This window comes from Cygnus olor, chromosome 10 (assembly GCF_009769625.2).
Source record: "Cygnus olor isolate bCygOlo1 chromosome 10, bCygOlo1.pri.v2, whole genome shotgun sequence".
Classification (NCBI taxonomy): Eukaryota; Metazoa; Chordata; class Aves; order Anseriformes; family Anatidae; genus Cygnus; species Cygnus olor.
Genome location: NC_049178.1, coordinates 12,770,063 through 12,788,300, shown reverse-complemented (window position 1 = coordinate 12,788,300; position 18,238 = coordinate 12,770,063). Strand labels below are relative to the sequence as shown.

The 18,238-nt window shown below is 69.4% G+C and overlaps 3 protein-coding genes across 3 annotated transcripts; 1 reads left to right on the top strand and 2 right to left on the bottom strand.

The window, feature by feature from the left end:
* The first annotated feature begins 149 nt into the window (after positions 1–149).
* Positions 150–3,559, top strand: CAMK1 (calcium/calmodulin dependent protein kinase I). The gene is given in 13 exon segments (XM_040568978.1): positions 150–530; positions 533–577; positions 1,330–1,467; positions 1,750–1,824; positions 1,908–2,047; positions 2,161–2,287; positions 2,365–2,440; positions 2,510–2,622; positions 2,709–2,787; positions 2,903–2,967; positions 2,970–2,989; positions 3,100–3,232; positions 3,348–3,559. Coding segments are annotated over 13 exon segments (1,101 nt in total). The 5' UTR covers positions 150–496; the 3' UTR covers positions 3,404–3,559.
* Positions 3,560–3,848: 289 nt separating this feature from the next.
* On the bottom strand, positions 3,849–6,313 carry OGG1 (8-oxoguanine DNA glycosylase). Its single transcript, XM_040568979.1, is given in 11 exon segments — positions 3,849–4,183; positions 4,273–4,322; positions 4,465–4,597; positions 4,599–4,610; positions 4,684–4,755; positions 4,757–4,815; positions 4,818–4,862; positions 4,951–5,130; positions 5,186–5,436; positions 5,508–5,650; positions 6,201–6,313. Coding segments are annotated over 11 exon segments (1,053 nt in total). The 5' UTR covers positions 6,204–6,313; the 3' UTR covers positions 3,849–4,078.
* A 323-nt stretch (positions 6,314–6,636) lies between these two features.
* BRPF1 (bromodomain and PHD finger containing 1) lies at positions 6,637–18,010 on the bottom strand. Its single transcript, XM_040568935.1, is given in 21 exon segments — positions 6,637–6,704; positions 6,706–6,804; positions 6,806–6,840; positions 6,994–7,036; positions 7,038–7,126; positions 7,129–7,147; positions 7,313–7,431; positions 7,526–7,662; positions 7,935–8,081; positions 8,170–8,455; positions 9,521–9,835; positions 10,578–10,890; positions 11,848–11,994; positions 12,353–12,430; positions 12,432–12,485; positions 13,583–13,663; positions 13,665–13,721; positions 13,723–13,741; positions 15,299–16,070; positions 16,073–16,257; positions 17,290–18,010. Coding segments are annotated over 21 exon segments (3,681 nt in total). The 5' UTR covers positions 17,925–18,010; the 3' UTR covers positions 6,637–6,653.
* Between the last annotated feature and the right edge of the window lie 228 nt (positions 18,011–18,238).

The following is an 18,238-nucleotide window of genomic DNA, read 5'->3' as shown; positions in this document are numbered from 1 at the left end:
GCCCCGCCCCTGCCGTGACGTCAGGGCCGCCCGGCGCGCCGGGCCGGGAGCTGTCGCCGCCGCCGCTCCGCTCCGCGCGGGGCCGGGGGCCGGGGCCGGGGCCGTCGGTAAGGGCGGGCGGGGCGCGGCGGGGCGGGGGCGGCGGGGCCGCGCGTGGGGACCCCCCCCCCCCGTCCTCCTCCCACGCGGGATCTGCGTGGGCAGGGCCCCGAGCCCACGCGGGGAGCAGCAGCCGCGCCCCGGGCGGCTCCGGTGCGGAGCCCGGCGGTGCCCACGCGGGACCGGGAGCGCGCGGGGACCGTCCCCGGCAGCCGCTGTCCCCGCGTCCCCGCGCCCTGACACCCGTCACACCCCGGTGCCACGTCCCGTGGGGTCCCAGCACCGAGTCGCCGAGCCCGTGGGGTCGCAGCCCCGGTGCCACCGCGTCACCGCCTGTCACCCGGTGTCACCCGCGGTGCCGCCCCGCCGCCGCCGCGCCCCGCAGGCCCAGGCCACCATGCCGCTGGGACGGGACGGGCCCGGCTGGAAGAAGCGACCGAGGACATCCGCCGCATCTACGACTTCCGAGAGGTCCTGGCACGTGAGTCGCAGGCTGGCACCGGAGCCGGCGCCGCCGCCACCAACCCTGGCCGGCGGCAGCGTGGAACCGTGCCAGCTCAAATATTGGCACGGGGCGGGTGCCACGCCGCGGGATGGCACCTTTGGGGCCGGGCGGGGGACGCGTGGGGGGACGTGGTGCTGCCCGCCCCGTGGTGCCGTGCCGCACCGTGCCCCCCCGGCCGAGGGTGCCGTCCCGGCGGGTCCCTGTCCCCCCGAGGGGCACACGCGGTGGCACCCGGCGCCGCCTGGGTGCCGTAAGGCTCTTAGGGTGGATTACCGGGTTAAGTACAGAAGGGATTAGGGCCCGGCAGCGCCGGCGCCCTGCCCTCCACCTGCCCCACCTGGGCACCTCTTGGGGCCCTCCACGGCACCCTGGTCCCCCTGGGGGGGGGGGGGGGGGGCGTGTGGCCGGGGTGTCCCCCCGCTGTGGGGCTGTCCCCGGGGCCGCTGTCCCCTCCCGGCCTTGGGAAGGGGACGAGCAGCGGGGTGGGGGGGGGTTATGGGGTGCCCCGAGCACCCCGGCACCCTCGGTGCCCCGCGTCCCACGGCCCGGCCGTCCCAGCGGGCGGCTGCCGCTCGCCTTTCTCCTATAAATAGCCGGACTTTCTGCCTGTCGCCATGGCAATGGCAGCGCGGCGGCTCCGGCAGCGCCCCGTCCGTCCCCCCCCCCCCAACTCCGTCCTCCCCCCCCCACCCCCCCACCCCCCCCCCGCTCACCCCTCTCCTCCCGCACCAGGGGGCCTTTTCCGAGGTGGTCCTGGCGGAGGAGAAGGCGACCCAGAAGCTGGTGGCCATCAAGTGCATCGCCAAGAAGGCGCTGGAGGGGAAGGAGGCCGGCCTGGAGAACGAGATCGCCGTCCTGCACAGGTAGGGATGGTGATGGTGGGACGGGGAACACCCCCCCCCCCCCCCCCCCCCCACACACACACCCTCGTGCTGCCCCCCCACCCCCCCCCCCGGCACCCATCACCGCAGGGCGTTATCAGCATGCCCGAAATAGCCCGGCACGCGGTGCCCTGCAGGGCCTGGCCTGCTCCCTGCCCTGCCAGCCTGCAGGCTTTGGGGGGGTGGGGGGGGTGGGGGGGGGTGGGGGGCAGGTCCCGACCCCTCTCACCCCCCCCCCCCCCTTTATCGCCCCCCCCCCAACAGGATCAAGCACCCCAACATCGTGGCCTTGGATGACATCTACGAGAGCAGCAGCCACCTCTACCTCATCATGCAGCTGTGAGTGCCGGGATGGGACGGGGGGGACGGGGGGCTGCCCCCCCCCAACGGGGGAAGGGCTGACGGCACCGCGCGGCCCCGCAGGTGTCGGGGGGGGAGCTCTTCGAACCGCATCGTGGAGAAGGGCTTCTACACCGAGCGCGACGCCAGCGCCCTGATCCGGCAGATCCTGGACGCCGTCAGGTACCTGCACGACATGGGCATCGTGCACCGCGACCTGAAGGTGAGCGGCGGCGGAAAGAGAAGGGGGGGGGGGACAGCAGGACCGGAGCCGGCGGCGGCGGGGGGGGGGGGAGTGTCCCCGGTGTCACCCGTCCCTGCCGCCCCCTCCCGCAGCCTGAGAACCTGCTGTACTACAGCCTGGAGGAGGACTCCAAGATCATGATCAGCGACTTCGGGCTCTCCAAGATCGAGGGCTGCGGCAGCGTCATGTCCACCGCCTGCGGGACCCCCGGCTACGTGGGTGAGCCCCCTGGGGCTGCGGGGCTCCCTATGGTGCTGTTCTGGGGACCCCCCCCCCCCCCCCTCTCTCTCCCCCAGCCCCCGAGGTGCTGGCGCAGAAGCCCTACAGCAAGGCAGTGGATTGCTGGTCCATCGGGGTCATCGCCTACATCCTGTGAGTCCCCCCCCGCCCCCAGGCTGCCCGGGCTGCCGAGCCCCCCCCCACTATATTGTGCCCCCCCAGGCTCTGCGGGTACCCCCCGTTCTACGACGAGAACGACGCCAAGCTCTTCGAGCAGATCCTGCGGGCCGAGTACGAGTTCGACTCGCCCTACTGGGACGACATCTCGGACTCGGGTGAGCCGGGGGGGGGCCAGGCACAGTGGTCGGGGGGGGAGTACACGAGGTGGGCTCACAGCTTCTCTGTGCCCCCCCCCCCCCAGCCAAAGACTTCATCCGGCACTTGATGGAGAAGGACCCCAAAAAGCGCTTCACGTGCGAGCAAGCCCTACAGCACCCCTGGTAAGGAGATGGGGGCGGCGGGGGGGGGGTGTCTCCTCCCAAGGCTCACTCCCCGGGCTGAGCTGCCCCCCCCGAAGCTTTGGCCCCCCCCACTGATCGCCCCCCCCCACCCCAGGATCGCCGGGGACACGGCCCTGGACAAGAACATCCACCAGTCGGTGAGCGAGCAGATCAAGAAGAACTTGCTAAGAGCAAGTGGAAGGTGAGCGCGGGCCGGGGGGTGGTTCTGGGGGGGTGGGGGGCCGGGGGGGGGGGGGGGGGGGCCACACCAGCGGTGCCGGGGCGCGGTGACGGACGCCATGCGGTCGGCAGCAAGCCTTCAACGCCACGGCCGTGGTGAGGCACATGAGGAAGCTGCAGCTGGGAACCAGCCAGGAGGGCCCCGGGCAGCCGACGCTGAGCAGCCCCTGCCACGGCCAGCGCCTGGGGGGGGGCTCCAGCAACGGTGAGCCCTGATGCCCCCCCCCCCCCCTCCAGTCCTCGTCCCACACCCCCACGGGTCTGGGGGTGCTGCCAGGCTCTCATCCCGCATTTCACACCCCCCCCCCCCCCACCAGCAGGGTCGGACTGCGAGCGGGCGCCGGCGAACAGAACCCCCCGGTTGCCCCCCCACTGAGGGCCTGGCCCCCGCCCGCACAGCTCGGTGCTGGGGGGCCGGGGGGGGGCACAGCTGGATGGGGCAGGGTGTTTGGGGGGGCGGGGAGGTCCGTGCGGGTCCTGTCCCCGACACAGGCTGTGGTGCTGAGGCAGGGGGTGCCCAGCCTCCCGGACCCCCAATACCCCCACACGCCCCCCCCCCCATCTGCTCCTTTTTGGGGGCAGAACCGTGGGGGGGGGGCACCCTGCCCTGCTCCCAGCCGGCCCCAGGAGGGAGCCCCTTTTTTTGGGGGGGGGGGGGGGGGGCTGCCCCCCTGCAGGCCTGGAGCCGAGGTCTGCACGGGGTGGGGGCAGCTCCCAGGAGCACCCCCAGGCCGGGGGGGGGGGGGGGGGGCGCTCCAGCCAGGCCCTCTCCCTCCCTCCCCACTCTGCCCCCCCCCCAGCATGTTCCAGGCACATTTTCCAATGGATGTTTCTATTTTATTGCTTGTAATAAAGGAAACAGGCGAAAGCCGCCCAGCTCGGCTCGGCCCCCCTGGGGCCAGCAGCTCCCTCGGCGCCAGCAGCTCCCCGGGCACGCAGCGGGTGCGGGGACAGCCACAGCGCTGCCCCTGGCCCCCCTTAGGGCCGCGTGCCCCCCCCCCCTTAGGGCTTTGTGATCCCCCCCCACTTAGGGCTTCGTGACCCCCCCCCTTTAGGGCTTTTCGTGCCCGCAGCTCTCCCGGCCCCGGCCCCTCCTGGCCCGCTTCCCGCTGCCGGCCGCATCCTGCCCCTTGTGGAGGGCGGCGCAGAACAGGACCTGGGGAGGGGGGAATGGCGCTGGGTGGGCACAGCCTGGGGGGGCAAACAGCTTTGGGGGGGGGGGGCAAACACGGCGGGGGTACTCACTGCCTGCGCCCAGCCCGCGTAGGGTCCCCACAGCCCGCGGAAGAAGTCTCCTGCAGGGAGATCGGAGCCAGCCACGGGGTGTGTGTGTGGGGGGGGGCTCAGCCCGTGCCCCCCTCCGAGCCCTGTGGGGGGGCTCAGGGAAGGGGCTGCGGCTCCGCGGTGCGGGGGCTGAGCGCCGGTTTGGGGCCTCACCGATCTCCTGGTGCACGCGGGCCGTCAGGGAGCGCGCGCGCCCGCCGCGGCCCGTATGCTGCTGCCGCGCCACGCGCCAGACGTGGGTGTCCACGGGCACCGCCTCCGCCTTGTCCAGCGCCATCAGGCACACCGCAGTCGGCCACCTGCCACGTGCGCCGCCGTCAGCCCCGCCGCCGCACCTCGCCCCCCCGTCCCCGTCCCCGTGCCGGCACCCACCTTGGTCCCCACGCCCGGCAGGGCGCACAGCACCCTCCGGGCCTCGGCGTAGGGCACGGCGCGCAGGCCGGCGCAGCCCCTCGGCGCCCAGCCCCTCGGCGATGGCCCGCGCGCTGCCGCTCACGTACTTGGCCGGTAGCCGAAGCCCAGCGCCCGCAGCTTGGCCTCGGCGTCGCTGCCTGCGAGGGGACAGCGGGGGCCGTGGGCCGGGGACCCCAACCCGGGCAGCAGGAGGGCGGTCGGGGGGGTGGGGGGGGGGCCGCGGACCTGCCAGCGCCGCCGGGGAGGGGAAGGCGTGGAAGGGCCGCGCGCCCAGCTGGCACAGCCGGCGGCCGAAGGCCTGGCAGAGGCGCTCGATCATGGCGGCGATGCGGGCGACGTGGTTGTTGGAGGTGCAGATGAAGGAGAGCAGGCACTCCACCGGGTCCTGCCGCAGCACCCGCACCCCTACGGGACGGATGGGGTCGGCGGCGGGGGGCCCGGTGGGTGCCACCGCCGCCACCCTATGGGTTGTCCCACCTGGGAAAGTCGCCGGCCACCCTATGGAAGTGGGGGTCGGCCGCCCCCCAGGCGCGGTAGAGGGCCGGCAGCCCCACGTCCAGCTGGAAGTAGTCCCGCAGGATCCCGTCGGTGTCGGGGCCGGGCGGCTCCTCGCCGTACACCGTGTACCACAGCCGGTCCCGCTCCTGCACCAGCGTCCAGACGCGGGCGCCCAGCACGCCCGTCCAGGCACCGGGGCTGCTCTCCCGCCACCTGCCAGGCACCGGGCGTCGGGCCGGGCCCCGTGGCCGCCGGTAGCCCCCCGTAGCCCCCCATGGGCTCACCGGAACGTCTGCCCCGAGGACAGCACCAGGTCCAGGCGCAGCTCGGCCGTCGGGCAGCGCAGCGAGCGCCACAGGGCCGGGCAGGCGGAGGGGGCGTCCCGCAGCGCCATGGGGGTGCAGGGGGGGGGGACGGCGGCGCCCCTCTGCCCGTGGAGGCAGCGGGGTCAGGCGATGCCTCAATACCCACATATACCCTGTAGCGTGTCCCCCTCCCTCTCTGCCCCCCTCCCTGTAGTGCAGTGCCCCCAGACCCCCATTTTTCCCTCCCAGACCCCCCCCCAATCCCCATTTTTCCCCCAGACTCCCCCGTCCCCAATTCCTCTCCCCAGCCCCGCAATGCCCCAGCACTCCCTCTCCCACCCTGGCCCCCCAGCCCCCCCCAGGCCCCCATTCTTCCCCCCAGCCCCCCCAATCCCCAATTCCTCCCCCCAGCCCCCCAACCACCCAGCACTCCCCCCTCCCGGCCCCACAGCCCCCCCAGACCCTCCCCAGTCCTCCCCAATCCCAATTCCCCCCCCCCCCAGCCCCCAATCCCGATTCTTCCCCCCCCCCCAGGCCCCCCAATCCCCAATCCCTCCCCTCCCAGCCCCCAAATCCCCCAGCACTCCCCCCCATAGAACCCCCCCCCTCGGCGCCCCCCCACCCCATAGAGCCTCCCCCCCCGAAGCTCCCCCCCCCCCGAGCCTCCCCCACCATAGAGCTCTCCCCCCACGGCGCGCAGAGCGCCCTCCCCCTCGGCGCCGCTCTTCTGCCCCGCTTCCGGCCTCTCGCTGACCCAACCCCGGAAGCGGCTGGGTCCCGGTGTCCCCCCCCCCCCGGCCCGTTCCCCCCCCCCCCCCGCACGAACCCGACAGCATTTCTGGTTGTTTTTGTGGTTCCTTTCCTCCAAAATAATAAATTACAAACACGTCCCGGCGCCGGGGCCGCCCCCCCGGGGGAATAATTTAAAGGGGCAGGGCTGTACAGTATTTACAGCCCCGCCGGCACCGGGGTGGGGGGGGAGGGCACGGGGAAAGGAGGGGGGGGGGGAGCCCCGGGCCTGTGTGTGTCCCCCCCCCCCCCCGTTTTCCCGGTGCGGCGCAGTCCAGCTGCGGCGGGCCCGGTGCGGCGGGAGGGCGGTGGCTGTTGGGGGGGGGGGGGGGGGGGTCAGTCGCTGTCGCTGGAGTCGCTGCTCTGCTCGCCCTGCACCTTGTTGCGGGTGCTGCATGGCGCGGTGGTAGGCGATCTGCACCGACTTGCGGATGTTGGACTTGCGGCCCTCCAGCATCTTCTCCTTGTCCAGGTCCTGGTTGACGCCCCAGGGGCACCAGCTTCGTGCGGGGCAGCCACTGCCTGCGGGGAGCCGGCGGGAGCCTCGTTTGAGGGTTACGGGCGGCGCGCGTGCCACCCCCACCGGTATATTTCACCCCCCCGCCCCGGGTTTCCCTTACCGGCACCCCCCCCCCCCCGCCGCCCCCCAACCCCGCGCCCCCCGCCCGGGCCTCACAAGTGCGCTTGTTGTCGAAGAAGAGGACGAGGTAGAGGTGCTCCCCGCGCTTCCTGAGTCATCTGCTCGCCCAGCTTCAGCACCTCCAGGGGGGGCACGGGGATGGGGACGCCGTGGTGGAACATGCCCTCCGCGGCATCTTGGGGTCGATGATCTGGCGGGGGGCAGGGGATGGAGCTCTGACAGAGAGCCGTGACCCCTGCCAGCCCCCACCCTCGGGGAAGTTGTAATCCACCTCCCACCCGCCCCGCTGACTGCCCCCAGACCCGTCTCTCGGTGCCAGGATAAGATTTTGGGAGGCGCGGGCAGCCGCACTCACCAGCGCCGGGTAGGACGGGTACCCCCGGCACTTGGCCCACACCAGGTCCAGGGCGTCCAGGGAAGAGTCCTCGTCCTCGGAGATCCACCCCGCGCCGCGGCCGATGCCCTTCCGCACCACTGCGCCAAGAGAAGGGGGAGAGGGGCCTCAAGCTGCGCCCCTCCCGCGCGATGGCGTGCATCAGGCGCGGGGCTGGAAGCTCCTGGTACTTACTGCTGTGCCCCACGCCGCGCCCGGCGCCCACCGAGTAGGATTCGTTCTCCGTCCCCGACGTGTCCTCGCTGCTGTCCTCGGGGAAGTTGTACGCGGGAGAAGGAGGGCTTCCCCGGCCCTGCTTTGAGGGCGTTGTGCTGAGAGAGGGAGCGGAGCTGTTAGCAGCGGTCACGCTTCCAGAGGGCCACCCGGGTGGCTCCGAGAGCTCTACCAGCCAGCCCCAGGAGCTCAACAGAGCTACAGCGGGCAGACAGGCATTATCCTGCCCAGGCTGGCCCCGGCCCCTGCACCTGGGAGCAGAGGCCACAGTTATGGGCGCTGTCCCCAGGGAAAGGGGCAGTTGGGCTCACACGCCTTGCCACACGGCTCAGCCACCCGCTGGCACCCAGGGGCATCAGGGGTGAGGTACCTGGTGCGGTCCGAGGCAGCGCTGCTGCTGCTGCTGCTGCTGGACTCGGAGTCGGAGCTGGCTCCGAGGGAGGTACAGTCGTTCCGGTACACCAGGAAGCTCTTCTTCACCGGCTGGTTCCCGCTGCTGAAGCCGTTGGCGGGCAGTCTGCGAGAAAAGAACCGAGCAGGAGGGCGTTACGAGGGCGCAGCGCCCTGTGACAGCCTCCCCGCGGGGCCGCGGCTGCCGCGCTCACCCATGGGAGCGTCCTCCGTGGACTTGTCGCTGTCGCTGTCGGAGCTGGAGCTGGGCGGGGGCTTCGCCCTCGCTTCCCTCTGCCGCTGGAGCACCCATCATGGGGAGCTGCGGGGGGCCGATGGGGCTGTTGCCGTGGCCGGAGCGATCTGGCTGTCTCGGTTCTTCGGGGGACGTCCCGGACGTTTTGGGGGTCCCCGCAGTTTTAGGGTTCTTCTTGGAAAAGAGCACTGAGGTCCTCCTGCCCACTTCGTGTGCCGGGTGGAAGAAGAATTGGGGGCCCAGACCTGGAGCGGGGAGGAGAAGGCATCAGCCGCAGCCCGCGGGACCTGACAGGGGACACGTGGCAGCGGCAGAAAGGACAAGATTCGTGTCTCGGGAACTGTCTCTCAGGATCTTCAGTCCTAAGCTTCACCATGCCTGCCCTGAGGGCCAAACCAGTCTGCTGGGAGTAAAACCCAAGTGGGGCCACCGGAGGACACCAGGCACAGACGCCCCTCGTTTTTCACGGGCAGCGAGGCCCCGCTGCAGCCTCGCAATACAGACTCTGGACGCTGCTTGCACAGGCAGCTGCTTTTCCCAGCGCCTCGGGGAGCGGGATGCCAAGGCGACAACCGCCCGGTGACACCTCCCAGCTCTGCCTGGGGACCCTGCGGGGCGGCGCCGTTGCCGTGCTCTCCCAGGAGGGCAGCTCAGCACCTGCCAGCACCAGCTCCCGGGAGCAGGGCGCCGACGCTGGCGCTCAGCTCCCAGCCCTGGCAGGGTGTTTGGGGCTCGGCCGTCAGCGGCGAGGCCGATGCGGCAGGGCCTGGCCTCAGGAGGAACCCATCTCGCACCTCACGGCGGGGCATCGCGTGCCACGAGGCTCAGTGACAGCCAGTCCCTCAGCCACACGCAGGAGAAGCTCACAAGATGAGCGCTCAGCACCACGCACACACCCCTGCGGGCGCTCCCGAAGCGGGAGGTGGCCGCCTTTGCCTTCCCTCCCCGCTGCGGCAGGGCTGACGACAAAACACCCAGCAGGGCTCGGATCCCCACCGGGGAGCACCGGCGGGGAGCCCGGGGATGTGCAGACGCTGCACGCCACAGGGATTTGGGGCCACCGCCGCCACGGGATGCCCTGCGGGAGACACGGGACTCCCCCGTGGGGTGGGATAAAAGGGAACCCTCCCGAGAGGCGACTTGCCCTGCTTCTGAGGAGGAGCTACGGGCAAGGCTTGTGTGTGGAGCTGCCCGCACGGCCCTCCTGCCCTGGGAGGCGCCTGGAGGGCGGCTGCTCCACCAGCCTGCCTGCCCAGAGGTGTTTCCCTGCGGTTCCCCGGGAACCAGCGGCATTGTGGAGGGAGCGGTACCTTTGCCAGTCTCCTGGCTGCTGCTCTCCTCGGCAGCGCTGTCTGTCTGCAGGTCCTTCTCGCAGGGGTTGTGCGACTGCAGGACGCCCCTGGCGGAGGAGCTGTGCCGCTCCAGCCCGTCTCGGCCCAGGTCCCGGGGGTGAGCGAGCTTTCGCCGCAGGACCGTGATCTCCTTCTTGATCATCTTGGCCCGGCGGGACCGTCCTACGCTCTGCTTGCCCGCGTTGACCTCATCCAGCCGCTCGAGCAAGATCTTCAGCTGCTCCTCCAGGGGCAGGTGCTTCTGGTTCTCCGAGAGCAGCAGCCGCACGTCTTCTGGGGGCACAAAGAGGAGCAGATGGATGAAAGAGATCGGGAACTCTTTGGAGACCCTTTGTGTGGAAGGGCATGGGGCTCCCCCACAGGAGGGAAATAGCGTACGTGGTACAAACGCCTGTGAGCACTGAAGGTTACCCTCAGAGACCCAGAGAAGGAGCCCTGGTGGAAGCAAACCAGTTGGGGAAGGCCGGCTGATCAGCAGCACGGGGAATACTAGGGTTCTCATCAGCTGGGGCAAGGGCACAGCAGAAAAACAACAGGGTTGTAACAGGGCGCAGCAGAAACAGCAGAGCCAAAGTGACCCTGAAGCATTAGAGAGTAGGGAGGTTCGACCGCCGGAGCCCCTGCTCCATGCCCAGCCCTTTGCCCAGGGAGAAGAGGACCCTAAAAGGGCCCTTCTCAGGCGAGTTATTCTGGTGGTGTTCCCCACTGCCCAGCAGGGACGAGCAAAATTACAGTCACGGAGCCGGCCGGATCTCGCTGTGTCAGCCAGCAAAGCCCACAGGTAAGGAGAGCAGGGAGGGAGGAGCAGGCACAGCGACCAGAGGGGTTCAGCACCCAAGGCTGCACCCAGCAGGAGCCTCAGCAGCTCACCGGGGGGCTGCTTCCAGCCAAGAGCAGGAAGAGGAACCGAGGGACACGCCTGGGAGAGGCAGCAAGAACAGCCCCCAGGCGCCCGACTGCAGCGGGCTGAGCTCCGAGCAGCCCCCGTACCCCAGGACAGGGGCTGAGTACCCACCGTCGTCGACATCCTGCACCTGAGGCTCCTCCACAGCCACGCAGTGAGGGAAGTGCATGCCTGTCTCAAAGTCAATGCCCATCTTCTCCGCCTGCCGGCGAGCCTGCCGCAGAACCGCGCCCCCCTGCTCCCGCAGCCGGACGGCTGCCCGGTAGAAGATCGTGTCTTTGGCATTGTATTTCAAACAGTTGTTGATGATCAGGTTGAAATCCTCCTCGAAGTCGTCAAAGTTCAGGTAGCGATAGGCCTCCAGGTTTTGTTTCATTGTCTGAAAATCCATCGGCTTCTTGATGTGGTCCAGGTAGTCCGGGACCTGCAGGAGAAAACGGCCCGGGGTTAGAGCCCGCCGCCCCCTGCCAGCAATTCCTGCTCCAAGAAAACAGTTGTTAGAGGAATCAGGTATCGCGCTCTGGTGCCCTGCCCCAACACACATCTGGAAACGCCACCTGCCTGCGCAGCTGGAGGGGCAGTGAAACCTCCAGGCTACGCAGTCCGGGTGCTGCACTCAGCCCCTTGGGCGGACAGGCACTTGGAAGCGTTTTTAAGGCTCCGGAGCACAGGGCAGCATCCCCTCCTCTCCGGGCAGCGGGCTGTGGGAATCCAGAACGCGACGAGGCGTCCCCACGGGGAGGAGCCCCAAGTGCAACCCCCGGGGGTGAGGGTGGGGGCGGACAACGTGGAGCAGAACGGCCCAGGTGGCAGCGATGGCTGCGGGTGGGAGCACGCGGCGCGGACACCCCCGTGCCGACCCGCTGCCAGAGCTGCGCAGCGCCAGCGCCCCCCTCCCACCTCCCCAGGCAGGGAAAAAAATCAACGACACGCTCAGAAATCGCTCCCCTTGCCCCAGCGGTGACGATCCGGGGTCAAACCCATTTCTGCGCCGTGCTCACTCTGTCCCCCAGCGAAAGCCTTCGCAGGACGGGTCAGAGCACGCCGCCTGCCCGGGGCCCGAGCTCTGGCACTGCCTTTCCCAGGCACGAGCCCCTGACGTGTCGCGTGACACCGGGCAGTCACCAGCGACACGCGCGAGGAGCTGAGCGCCGCGCTCTCCGGCCAGCGGCGGCTGCCAGCCCAGCTGCCGGGCGTTTGGCTGACCCAGGGGGGCAAGTGCCCACACTCCCCCTCGCGGGAGCGGTGCCAGGACGGGCAAGCCAGCAGCGGGCTGCCCAGGGGCGCTTCCGGAGCACCAGCCCCCCGTGGGCAGCCCGTGGCACGAGCAAGGGACAAGTTTGAGTGAGTGAAGTAGAAATCTGGGGGAGGGGGTTCTTACTTCGTAGATTTCTGTTACCTCAGACAGAGGGACCGGCTCGCTGAAGATGTTGCCCGTGTCTTTCTCCTGCAGCTGCTCGAGCGTCTTGCGGAGGAGGATGAGGAAGGGCGTGAGCTGCATTTCCAGCGCCACCTGCTGCACTTTGATCTGAAACAGAGCGACGCAGCACCACTGAGCGCCCCTCGCAGGGACGGTGCCACCTCTCCCCGCTGCTGCACGAGGCCGCCCTCCTCGAGCAGGACCCCGCCCGCAGGGGCACCGCCTGCACCTCCCCTCCGTCTCCGGCGAGCAGAGGCGCGACAACCGGCCCCGGCCCCCGCGCTCCCCACGCCAGCCTTGCGCAGCAGCCACCGTCGTGCAGAGCTGCCGGGGCAGGGCACAGCGCACCCCAGGGGACCCCCGCGCCCGCCGTGCAGCTGGCGGAGGGCACCCGACCCGCGCCCCGGGGAGCCCCTGCTCGCGGCCCGCCCCCGGCAGCGCCCCGGGGAGGGCAGCCGACCGTTACCGTCTCTCTCTTGAGCTTCTCCCGCTTGCGAATCAGCTCCACCAGCAAGCGCGCGCGCTCGAGGTCATGGCGGAGGCGGCTGCCATGACTTCAGCTGCTCCTTCAGGGCCCAGTTCTTATCCTCAGTGTCTCTCTGCGGGAACACCGGAGACCGTGAGCCCGTAGGAGAAGAGTTCCCATCTCCGCCTCCCCGACTGCCTGCGAGGGCTCTTCCCGGCGCAGGGAGCCAGCACGCCCGGCTTGTCTCATAAGGCTCCCGCTTCTCTGGTTGTTGTGGGTGGCTCACTGAAACGGTCCAGCTGCTGGCCGCAGCTCAATACCTGCTCCCTGCTCACTGTCCTAAGGCTGTTAGGATGCCAGAAGGTGGACGCAAGAACCTCTGGAAACGCTCTGCCTAACGTACCCAAGTGCAGGCAGCTGCCCAGGACCACAGACCAACACCAGGTCTGGGCAGCTGCTCACAGCTCCAGCGAAGGGCACCGGGGCAAAACGGGAATGCAGCTCTGGTTACCTTCGCTTCTGGGGCATCACAAAATGCTGACTTTATTCTGCTGCTGTAGCCAAAGATGAGCAGAAGCTGTTTCAACCCCTCTCCAGCAAATAAAAAAGAGAGGGGGCAAAGGCAGGAGAACCTCCGCCTGATCACGGTCTTCAGAGGGCTTAGAAGGACTCAGATGGGGAGCCAGAGGAAAAATTGTCCTCTGGCACGAGAGACTTCACATCTGCAAAGCACTGACTAACGGCTGAGGCAGACAGCGTGCTGGAAGCAGCACCCGCAGGGAGCGTTCCTGCAGCGATCTCAGGAACTGTGAGGCCTTGGTTTTGTCCAGACTACGTCCGGAGCTCAGCGGCCTTCCCCCTCGATGCCCACCGACACGGCAGCCTCGGGTTAGAGCCGCTTCTGCCACGTTTGTCCCAGCTGCTGGCCGCACGCGGGCGGGAGAAGCGAGCTAACTCCCGTGCACAGCGGGGCAGGCCTCCCTTCCCGTGGCAGCCGGCCAAAGGCGTCTCCGCCTGGCGAACTCCGAGCGCTGAGAGCGGAGGGGAAGGTGAAGCAGCGAGAGCAGGCAGCCGGGGCTGCCCCTTCCTCATCCGGGAGGTGGAGCTCCTGCCTCTAGCCCCCTCCTGAGCCCGCAGGCACCGCATGCAGCAGAGGCTTTGAGACCGCAGCTCCGGAAGGCGCGGAAGCACACGCGGATGCCCCTCAGCACCCCAAAACGCAGCCCTCACCTGATCGCAGTTCCTCTGCGACTGCAGGTGCGTCTGGAGGCGGCGCAGCAGCGGGACGCCGTTGCGGGACTGCCTCTTCAGAGGTCCAGTAGCTGTGCAGCCTCTGCATGAACTGGCTCTTCCTCTGGATGGTTTTAAACGGTGGTGATCTTGCTGAGCCTGAAGGAGGGACACAAACCACAGAGCCCGTCAGCAAGGGCAAACCTGGCTGCTGCAGAAGCCTCCACCGGGGAAACGCAGCAGCGAGGCCACCCGTGAGCTCCTCAGGCCGAGGGCGCCCTCGTACAGGGCAGGAATCCCTGCGCGCCCACGGAGTGCGGCGGGCAGCAGCACACCCAAGAGGGCTGCAGAGGACGCCAGAAGACGTTTCAGCCCCCCCCTCTCTCCTACACACACTTTTCCTTCCTCCCCCACACCTCCCGGCGTGAGCCCGGGGGCCGTCAGCAGCTGGGCCTTTAGCAGCTCCCGCGGCCCCCCCACGGCCGTCCCGAGCCGTGATTCACCCGGCTCATTATGCTGGCACCGAGAGGCCACCCAAGATGACAAAGGCCTATTCAGACGGCACCAGACAAGCGGCGGAGCCCCCGAGGAGCCTGTGGTGCGAACGGCCGGAGGAGGGGAGGGCAGGCTCTGGCAGAACAGAGCTTGCTGTTGGAGATGATGAAGGGCTACCCCAAACAGCCCAGACGCGAAACAAAAGGGGTTTTCCTGCTCTACAATGGCAGAGAGCCTGAAGCGACCGGGGCAAGCCCTTCCACCAGCGCTGGCCAGATCCCTGCTGCTGGGGGCGGAGGTAAGGGCCCCGTGGGGGGCTGGTGGTAAGGGAGGGGAGGGCCCCGTGTCTCCCCGTCCCCGCAGGGCCAGCTCTCCCGTGGGGTGGCCCCGCCTGCATCGGCCTCAGCCGAGAGCAGCCCCGTCTGCCATCGCTGGCCACGCTCGGCTCCTGCAGGAAGGCATTTGGCATCCTGGCAGCGGCCCTTGGAAGATTAATTAACCCCAACAGGAGGGCCTGGGGTGAGGCGAACAGCTTCCATCTCAGTGTGGGCTCGCTGTGAGCACGCCGGCAGCAGCGAGAGCCTCCAGCCAGCCTGCCAGCGCATCCACACGCGAGAAGAGAGGCGCTGCTTAGAGAGCAAACCCCGGGCGAGCGAGGCTACCCTACGGTTAGCACGTGAGCAGGCGGTGGCACGAAGCCATCAGCCCTGCAGCAGCGACCTGCCCGTGCACGTTGCCAGAACTCCTCCCGCCGAGCGAAACCACGGCGCCTGCCCGCTGCCCTCCTGCCCCACGGGAGCCCCCCGGAGGTCTGGAGGGTGCCGAGCTCCCGCTGGGGGGCAGCCCCGCACCCCGACGGCTGCATTGAGGGGGCCGTGGGCCCACAGGGGTGGCTCCGACATGGCCACCCGAAGAACTCTGCTCCACCCGCAGCAGCAGCGCTGCAGGAGGGGAGATCTGGGAGCCCCCATCTGCTTCCTGACGCCTCCGGCCACGCTCGGGCGCTGACGTTAAACCAGCAGCGTCTACTTCCTGCCCTCCTCCGCGGGGCCGCGCACCTCAGCGCCCCTCCGCGGGACCGCCGGAGGAAACCACGAGCAGCCCCGGGGAAGGAGGTGAAAAGCCCAGTGTGAAAATGGCAGCGCCCGTGCGCCGAGCGGGACGGAGACACCGAGGGAGGGAGAAGCTGCCCCGCAGCTCGGGGAGGGCAGCGGCTGGTACCTGTGGGGGGGGATGCAGGGGACAGAAACCACGGGTGCCGCCGCTCGCTTCTCCGCCAGGATCTTCCGCGCCTTCTTCATTTTGATCCTAGACTTGGCCTTCGCCTTTTTGACCTTCTCGGAGCTCCAGCCCTTGCCCTCCTCCTCTTCCTCCTCGTCCTCCTCCTCCCCTTCGCTGTGGGACAGCGCGGGGAGCCTGCGCACGGAGCCCGGGGGCGTGTGGATGTCGCAGTAGGCGGTTTTGCGCACGCTGAAGGAGGTCCCGTTGGCTCCCGTCTCGCGGACGGGCTCCATCTTCATGTAGAGCCCGGCCTGCTGGGCGCAGGTGACGTGGAAAGCGGTGTAGCAGTTGGCCTTGTGACACTGGATGCAAGCCCCGGAGCCGCGCTGCTTGCAGATGTAGCAGGTCAGCTTCCACCGCGCGGGCGGGATGTGCTCGATGCTGTCTATGGGCTCCAGGAAGACCGTGTTGGCGAAGCACACCTCGGGGATCCAGAGGGCGCACACCACGTGCGCCCAGCGCCCGTCGTCCGTCTGCTTGAAGGCGCCGCCCTTGTTGGGGCACAGGGCGCAGTCCACGGCTCGCGAGGGCGACTGCAGGCACCTCCTGCAGAGCCACTGTCCCTCGGGGATGTAGGGCACCCCGTAGCACTCCTGGTGCACGGCCAGGTTGCACATGTCGCAGAAGAGGATGACGTTGCTGTTCTGGCACTCGCCGTCGTTGCAGATGCAGCACACGGCGTCCTCGTCCACCAGGGCGTTCGGGTCGCCCTGTTGTGGCTCTCGAAGTAGGACTCCTTCTCCAGCCTGTCCATCAGGTACTCGAAGATCTCCTGGGGGATGGGGCTGACGCCTTCCGTCTTCCGCCGCTCGTTCATGATGTCCAGCCAGATGTAGTCCTCCTCGTCCATGTCGTACTCCACCTCCTCGTCCAGCTCCTCCGCCGACTTCTCGATGTACCTGGAGGGGGACAGCGCGAGAGGGTGAGGGCACGGCTGGTGAGGGAACGTTTACGCGTTCCAGCCAAGCCTTACGCCAGGGAAAACACAACGGGGGTGTGCAGACACAGGAGGTGGTGCAACCACCGAGCAGCGTGGCAACCACAGCGCCCTTGGCACAAGGCAGCTGGGCGTTCAGACACGATAACGAGTCGCGGGCCTTGGAGACTCATCAGCGCAAGGCGGGAGCCACCAAGAAGGTACCAGATACTCTGGAGACAGCGACCTCGCTCCCAAGACGCAACAGCACCGGCCCTGCTGGCAAACAGGGCCAGAAGGCGCAGGGTTCCTCTAAATCTGGCCACCCGGCCGCTGCCAGCTGCAGGCGAGGGGAGGATCTGTAGGGAAACGAGCTGGGAGCCCCCGTTTTGCTCCAGCAGCTGGCACGCGGCATCACGTCAGACACCACCGCAGGCACGTTGCGGGGAGCTCGCCCCCTTTTCACGCACAAAGCGGTGTTATCGTTCTGTGACGCCAGGTTCTCAGGCAGCGTGGTGGCTGGGAGGGCAGAGGCGGCCGTGGGAGCGTTACTTTGGTGCTCAGAGTTAGCTCTCTGCGTATTTTGGGTCACTGAACTTACCCAACCACGCACGGGGCGCAGAGCTACCAAAAGCCCCAGGGCAATAAGGTTACGTTAAGCCCGCAAACGCGCATCTTACAGCGAAACCTCGGCGCTGGGGGACTCCAGCTGATCTGGGGGCCTCCGAAGAAGGCAGAAGGATGCTTTCCTTCGTAGAGTTGTACCAGCAAGGAAAGCATGGCACGACCAAACTGCTGGCGAGCGGCTGGGAAGCGACCATAAGCTCTGCAGGCATCGGGACCCCCCCACAAGCAGAGAGCTGTGAGTCCAGAGCCACAGCCAGCCCCAATGGCACCCCAAAGGCGTGTGTGGACACCAGCCACCCGCAAACCGCCCCCGGGAGCGGCGCAACCTTCCTGGGGGCCCGCACCCTGTCTTGAAGCCCCCCGGGGTCTCCTCGGCCCCGGCCCGTACCTGTAGTAGGAGGTGGGTCGCGGCGGGGCGTCGGGGGTGTCCTGCTCCAGCTCGCGGTACACCACCTCGGGCAGCTTGGGGGCGGCGCCGGCCGAGGCGTTGTGGTGGTGGTGGTGGTGGTGGTGGTGGTTGGCGTCCTTGCGCTTCTCCTTGTTCTTGTGCTTGCCCGCCTTGGGCGCGGCGGCGGCGGCGGCGGCGGCGGGCTGCCCCTCGGCGTTCTCCTTGTTGCTCCCGCTCTCGGGCGCCTCGTCGGGAGCCTCGTCGTCCTCGGACACCACGTCCAGGTTGTCGAAGATGCTGATGCGGTGCACGCGGCCGTGCAGGTCCACCTCCACCATGCGCTGGGCCTGGGCGTAGGTCATCACCTCGCGGCCGGGGGACTGCGAGGGCTCGGAGGGGCTGGGGGAGCGCTTGTTGGCGGCGCGGGCCTGGCGCCCCTTCTTCTTGTGCTTGCGCGGCGGGGCGTGAGGCGGCGGCGGCGGCGGCGGGTGCTCGTGGTCATAGTGGTAGAGGTGGTACTCGATGCCGCTGTAGCTCTTGTAGATCTTGCGGCACGAGCCCACCGGGCACTCGTAGGGCGGCTTGGTGGCCCGCAGGTTGTGGCAGAACGTCTTCACGTCGAAGTCCACGCCCATGGCGCCGCGCGGGGGCTCTCCCCTCACCGGCCCTCCGCCCGCCCCCCCCCCCCCCCCAACCACCACCCACCGCCCCCCGGCGGCTGCCGCTGCCCCCCCCCCCCCCCCGGGCCCGCAACAATGGAGGCGGCGGCGGCGGCGGCGGCGGCGCCAGGCGCGGGGCGGCCGCTGGGTAAAGGCGGCGGCGGGGAGGCGGCCGCACTTTCGGCGCGGCCGCGGGGCGGTGCGAGAGGGGAGAGGGGAGACGGCGGGCGGGGAGGGGCGGGGAGGGCTGGGGGGGGACGGGGGGCCGCGGGGAGCGGGAGGCGTGGGGT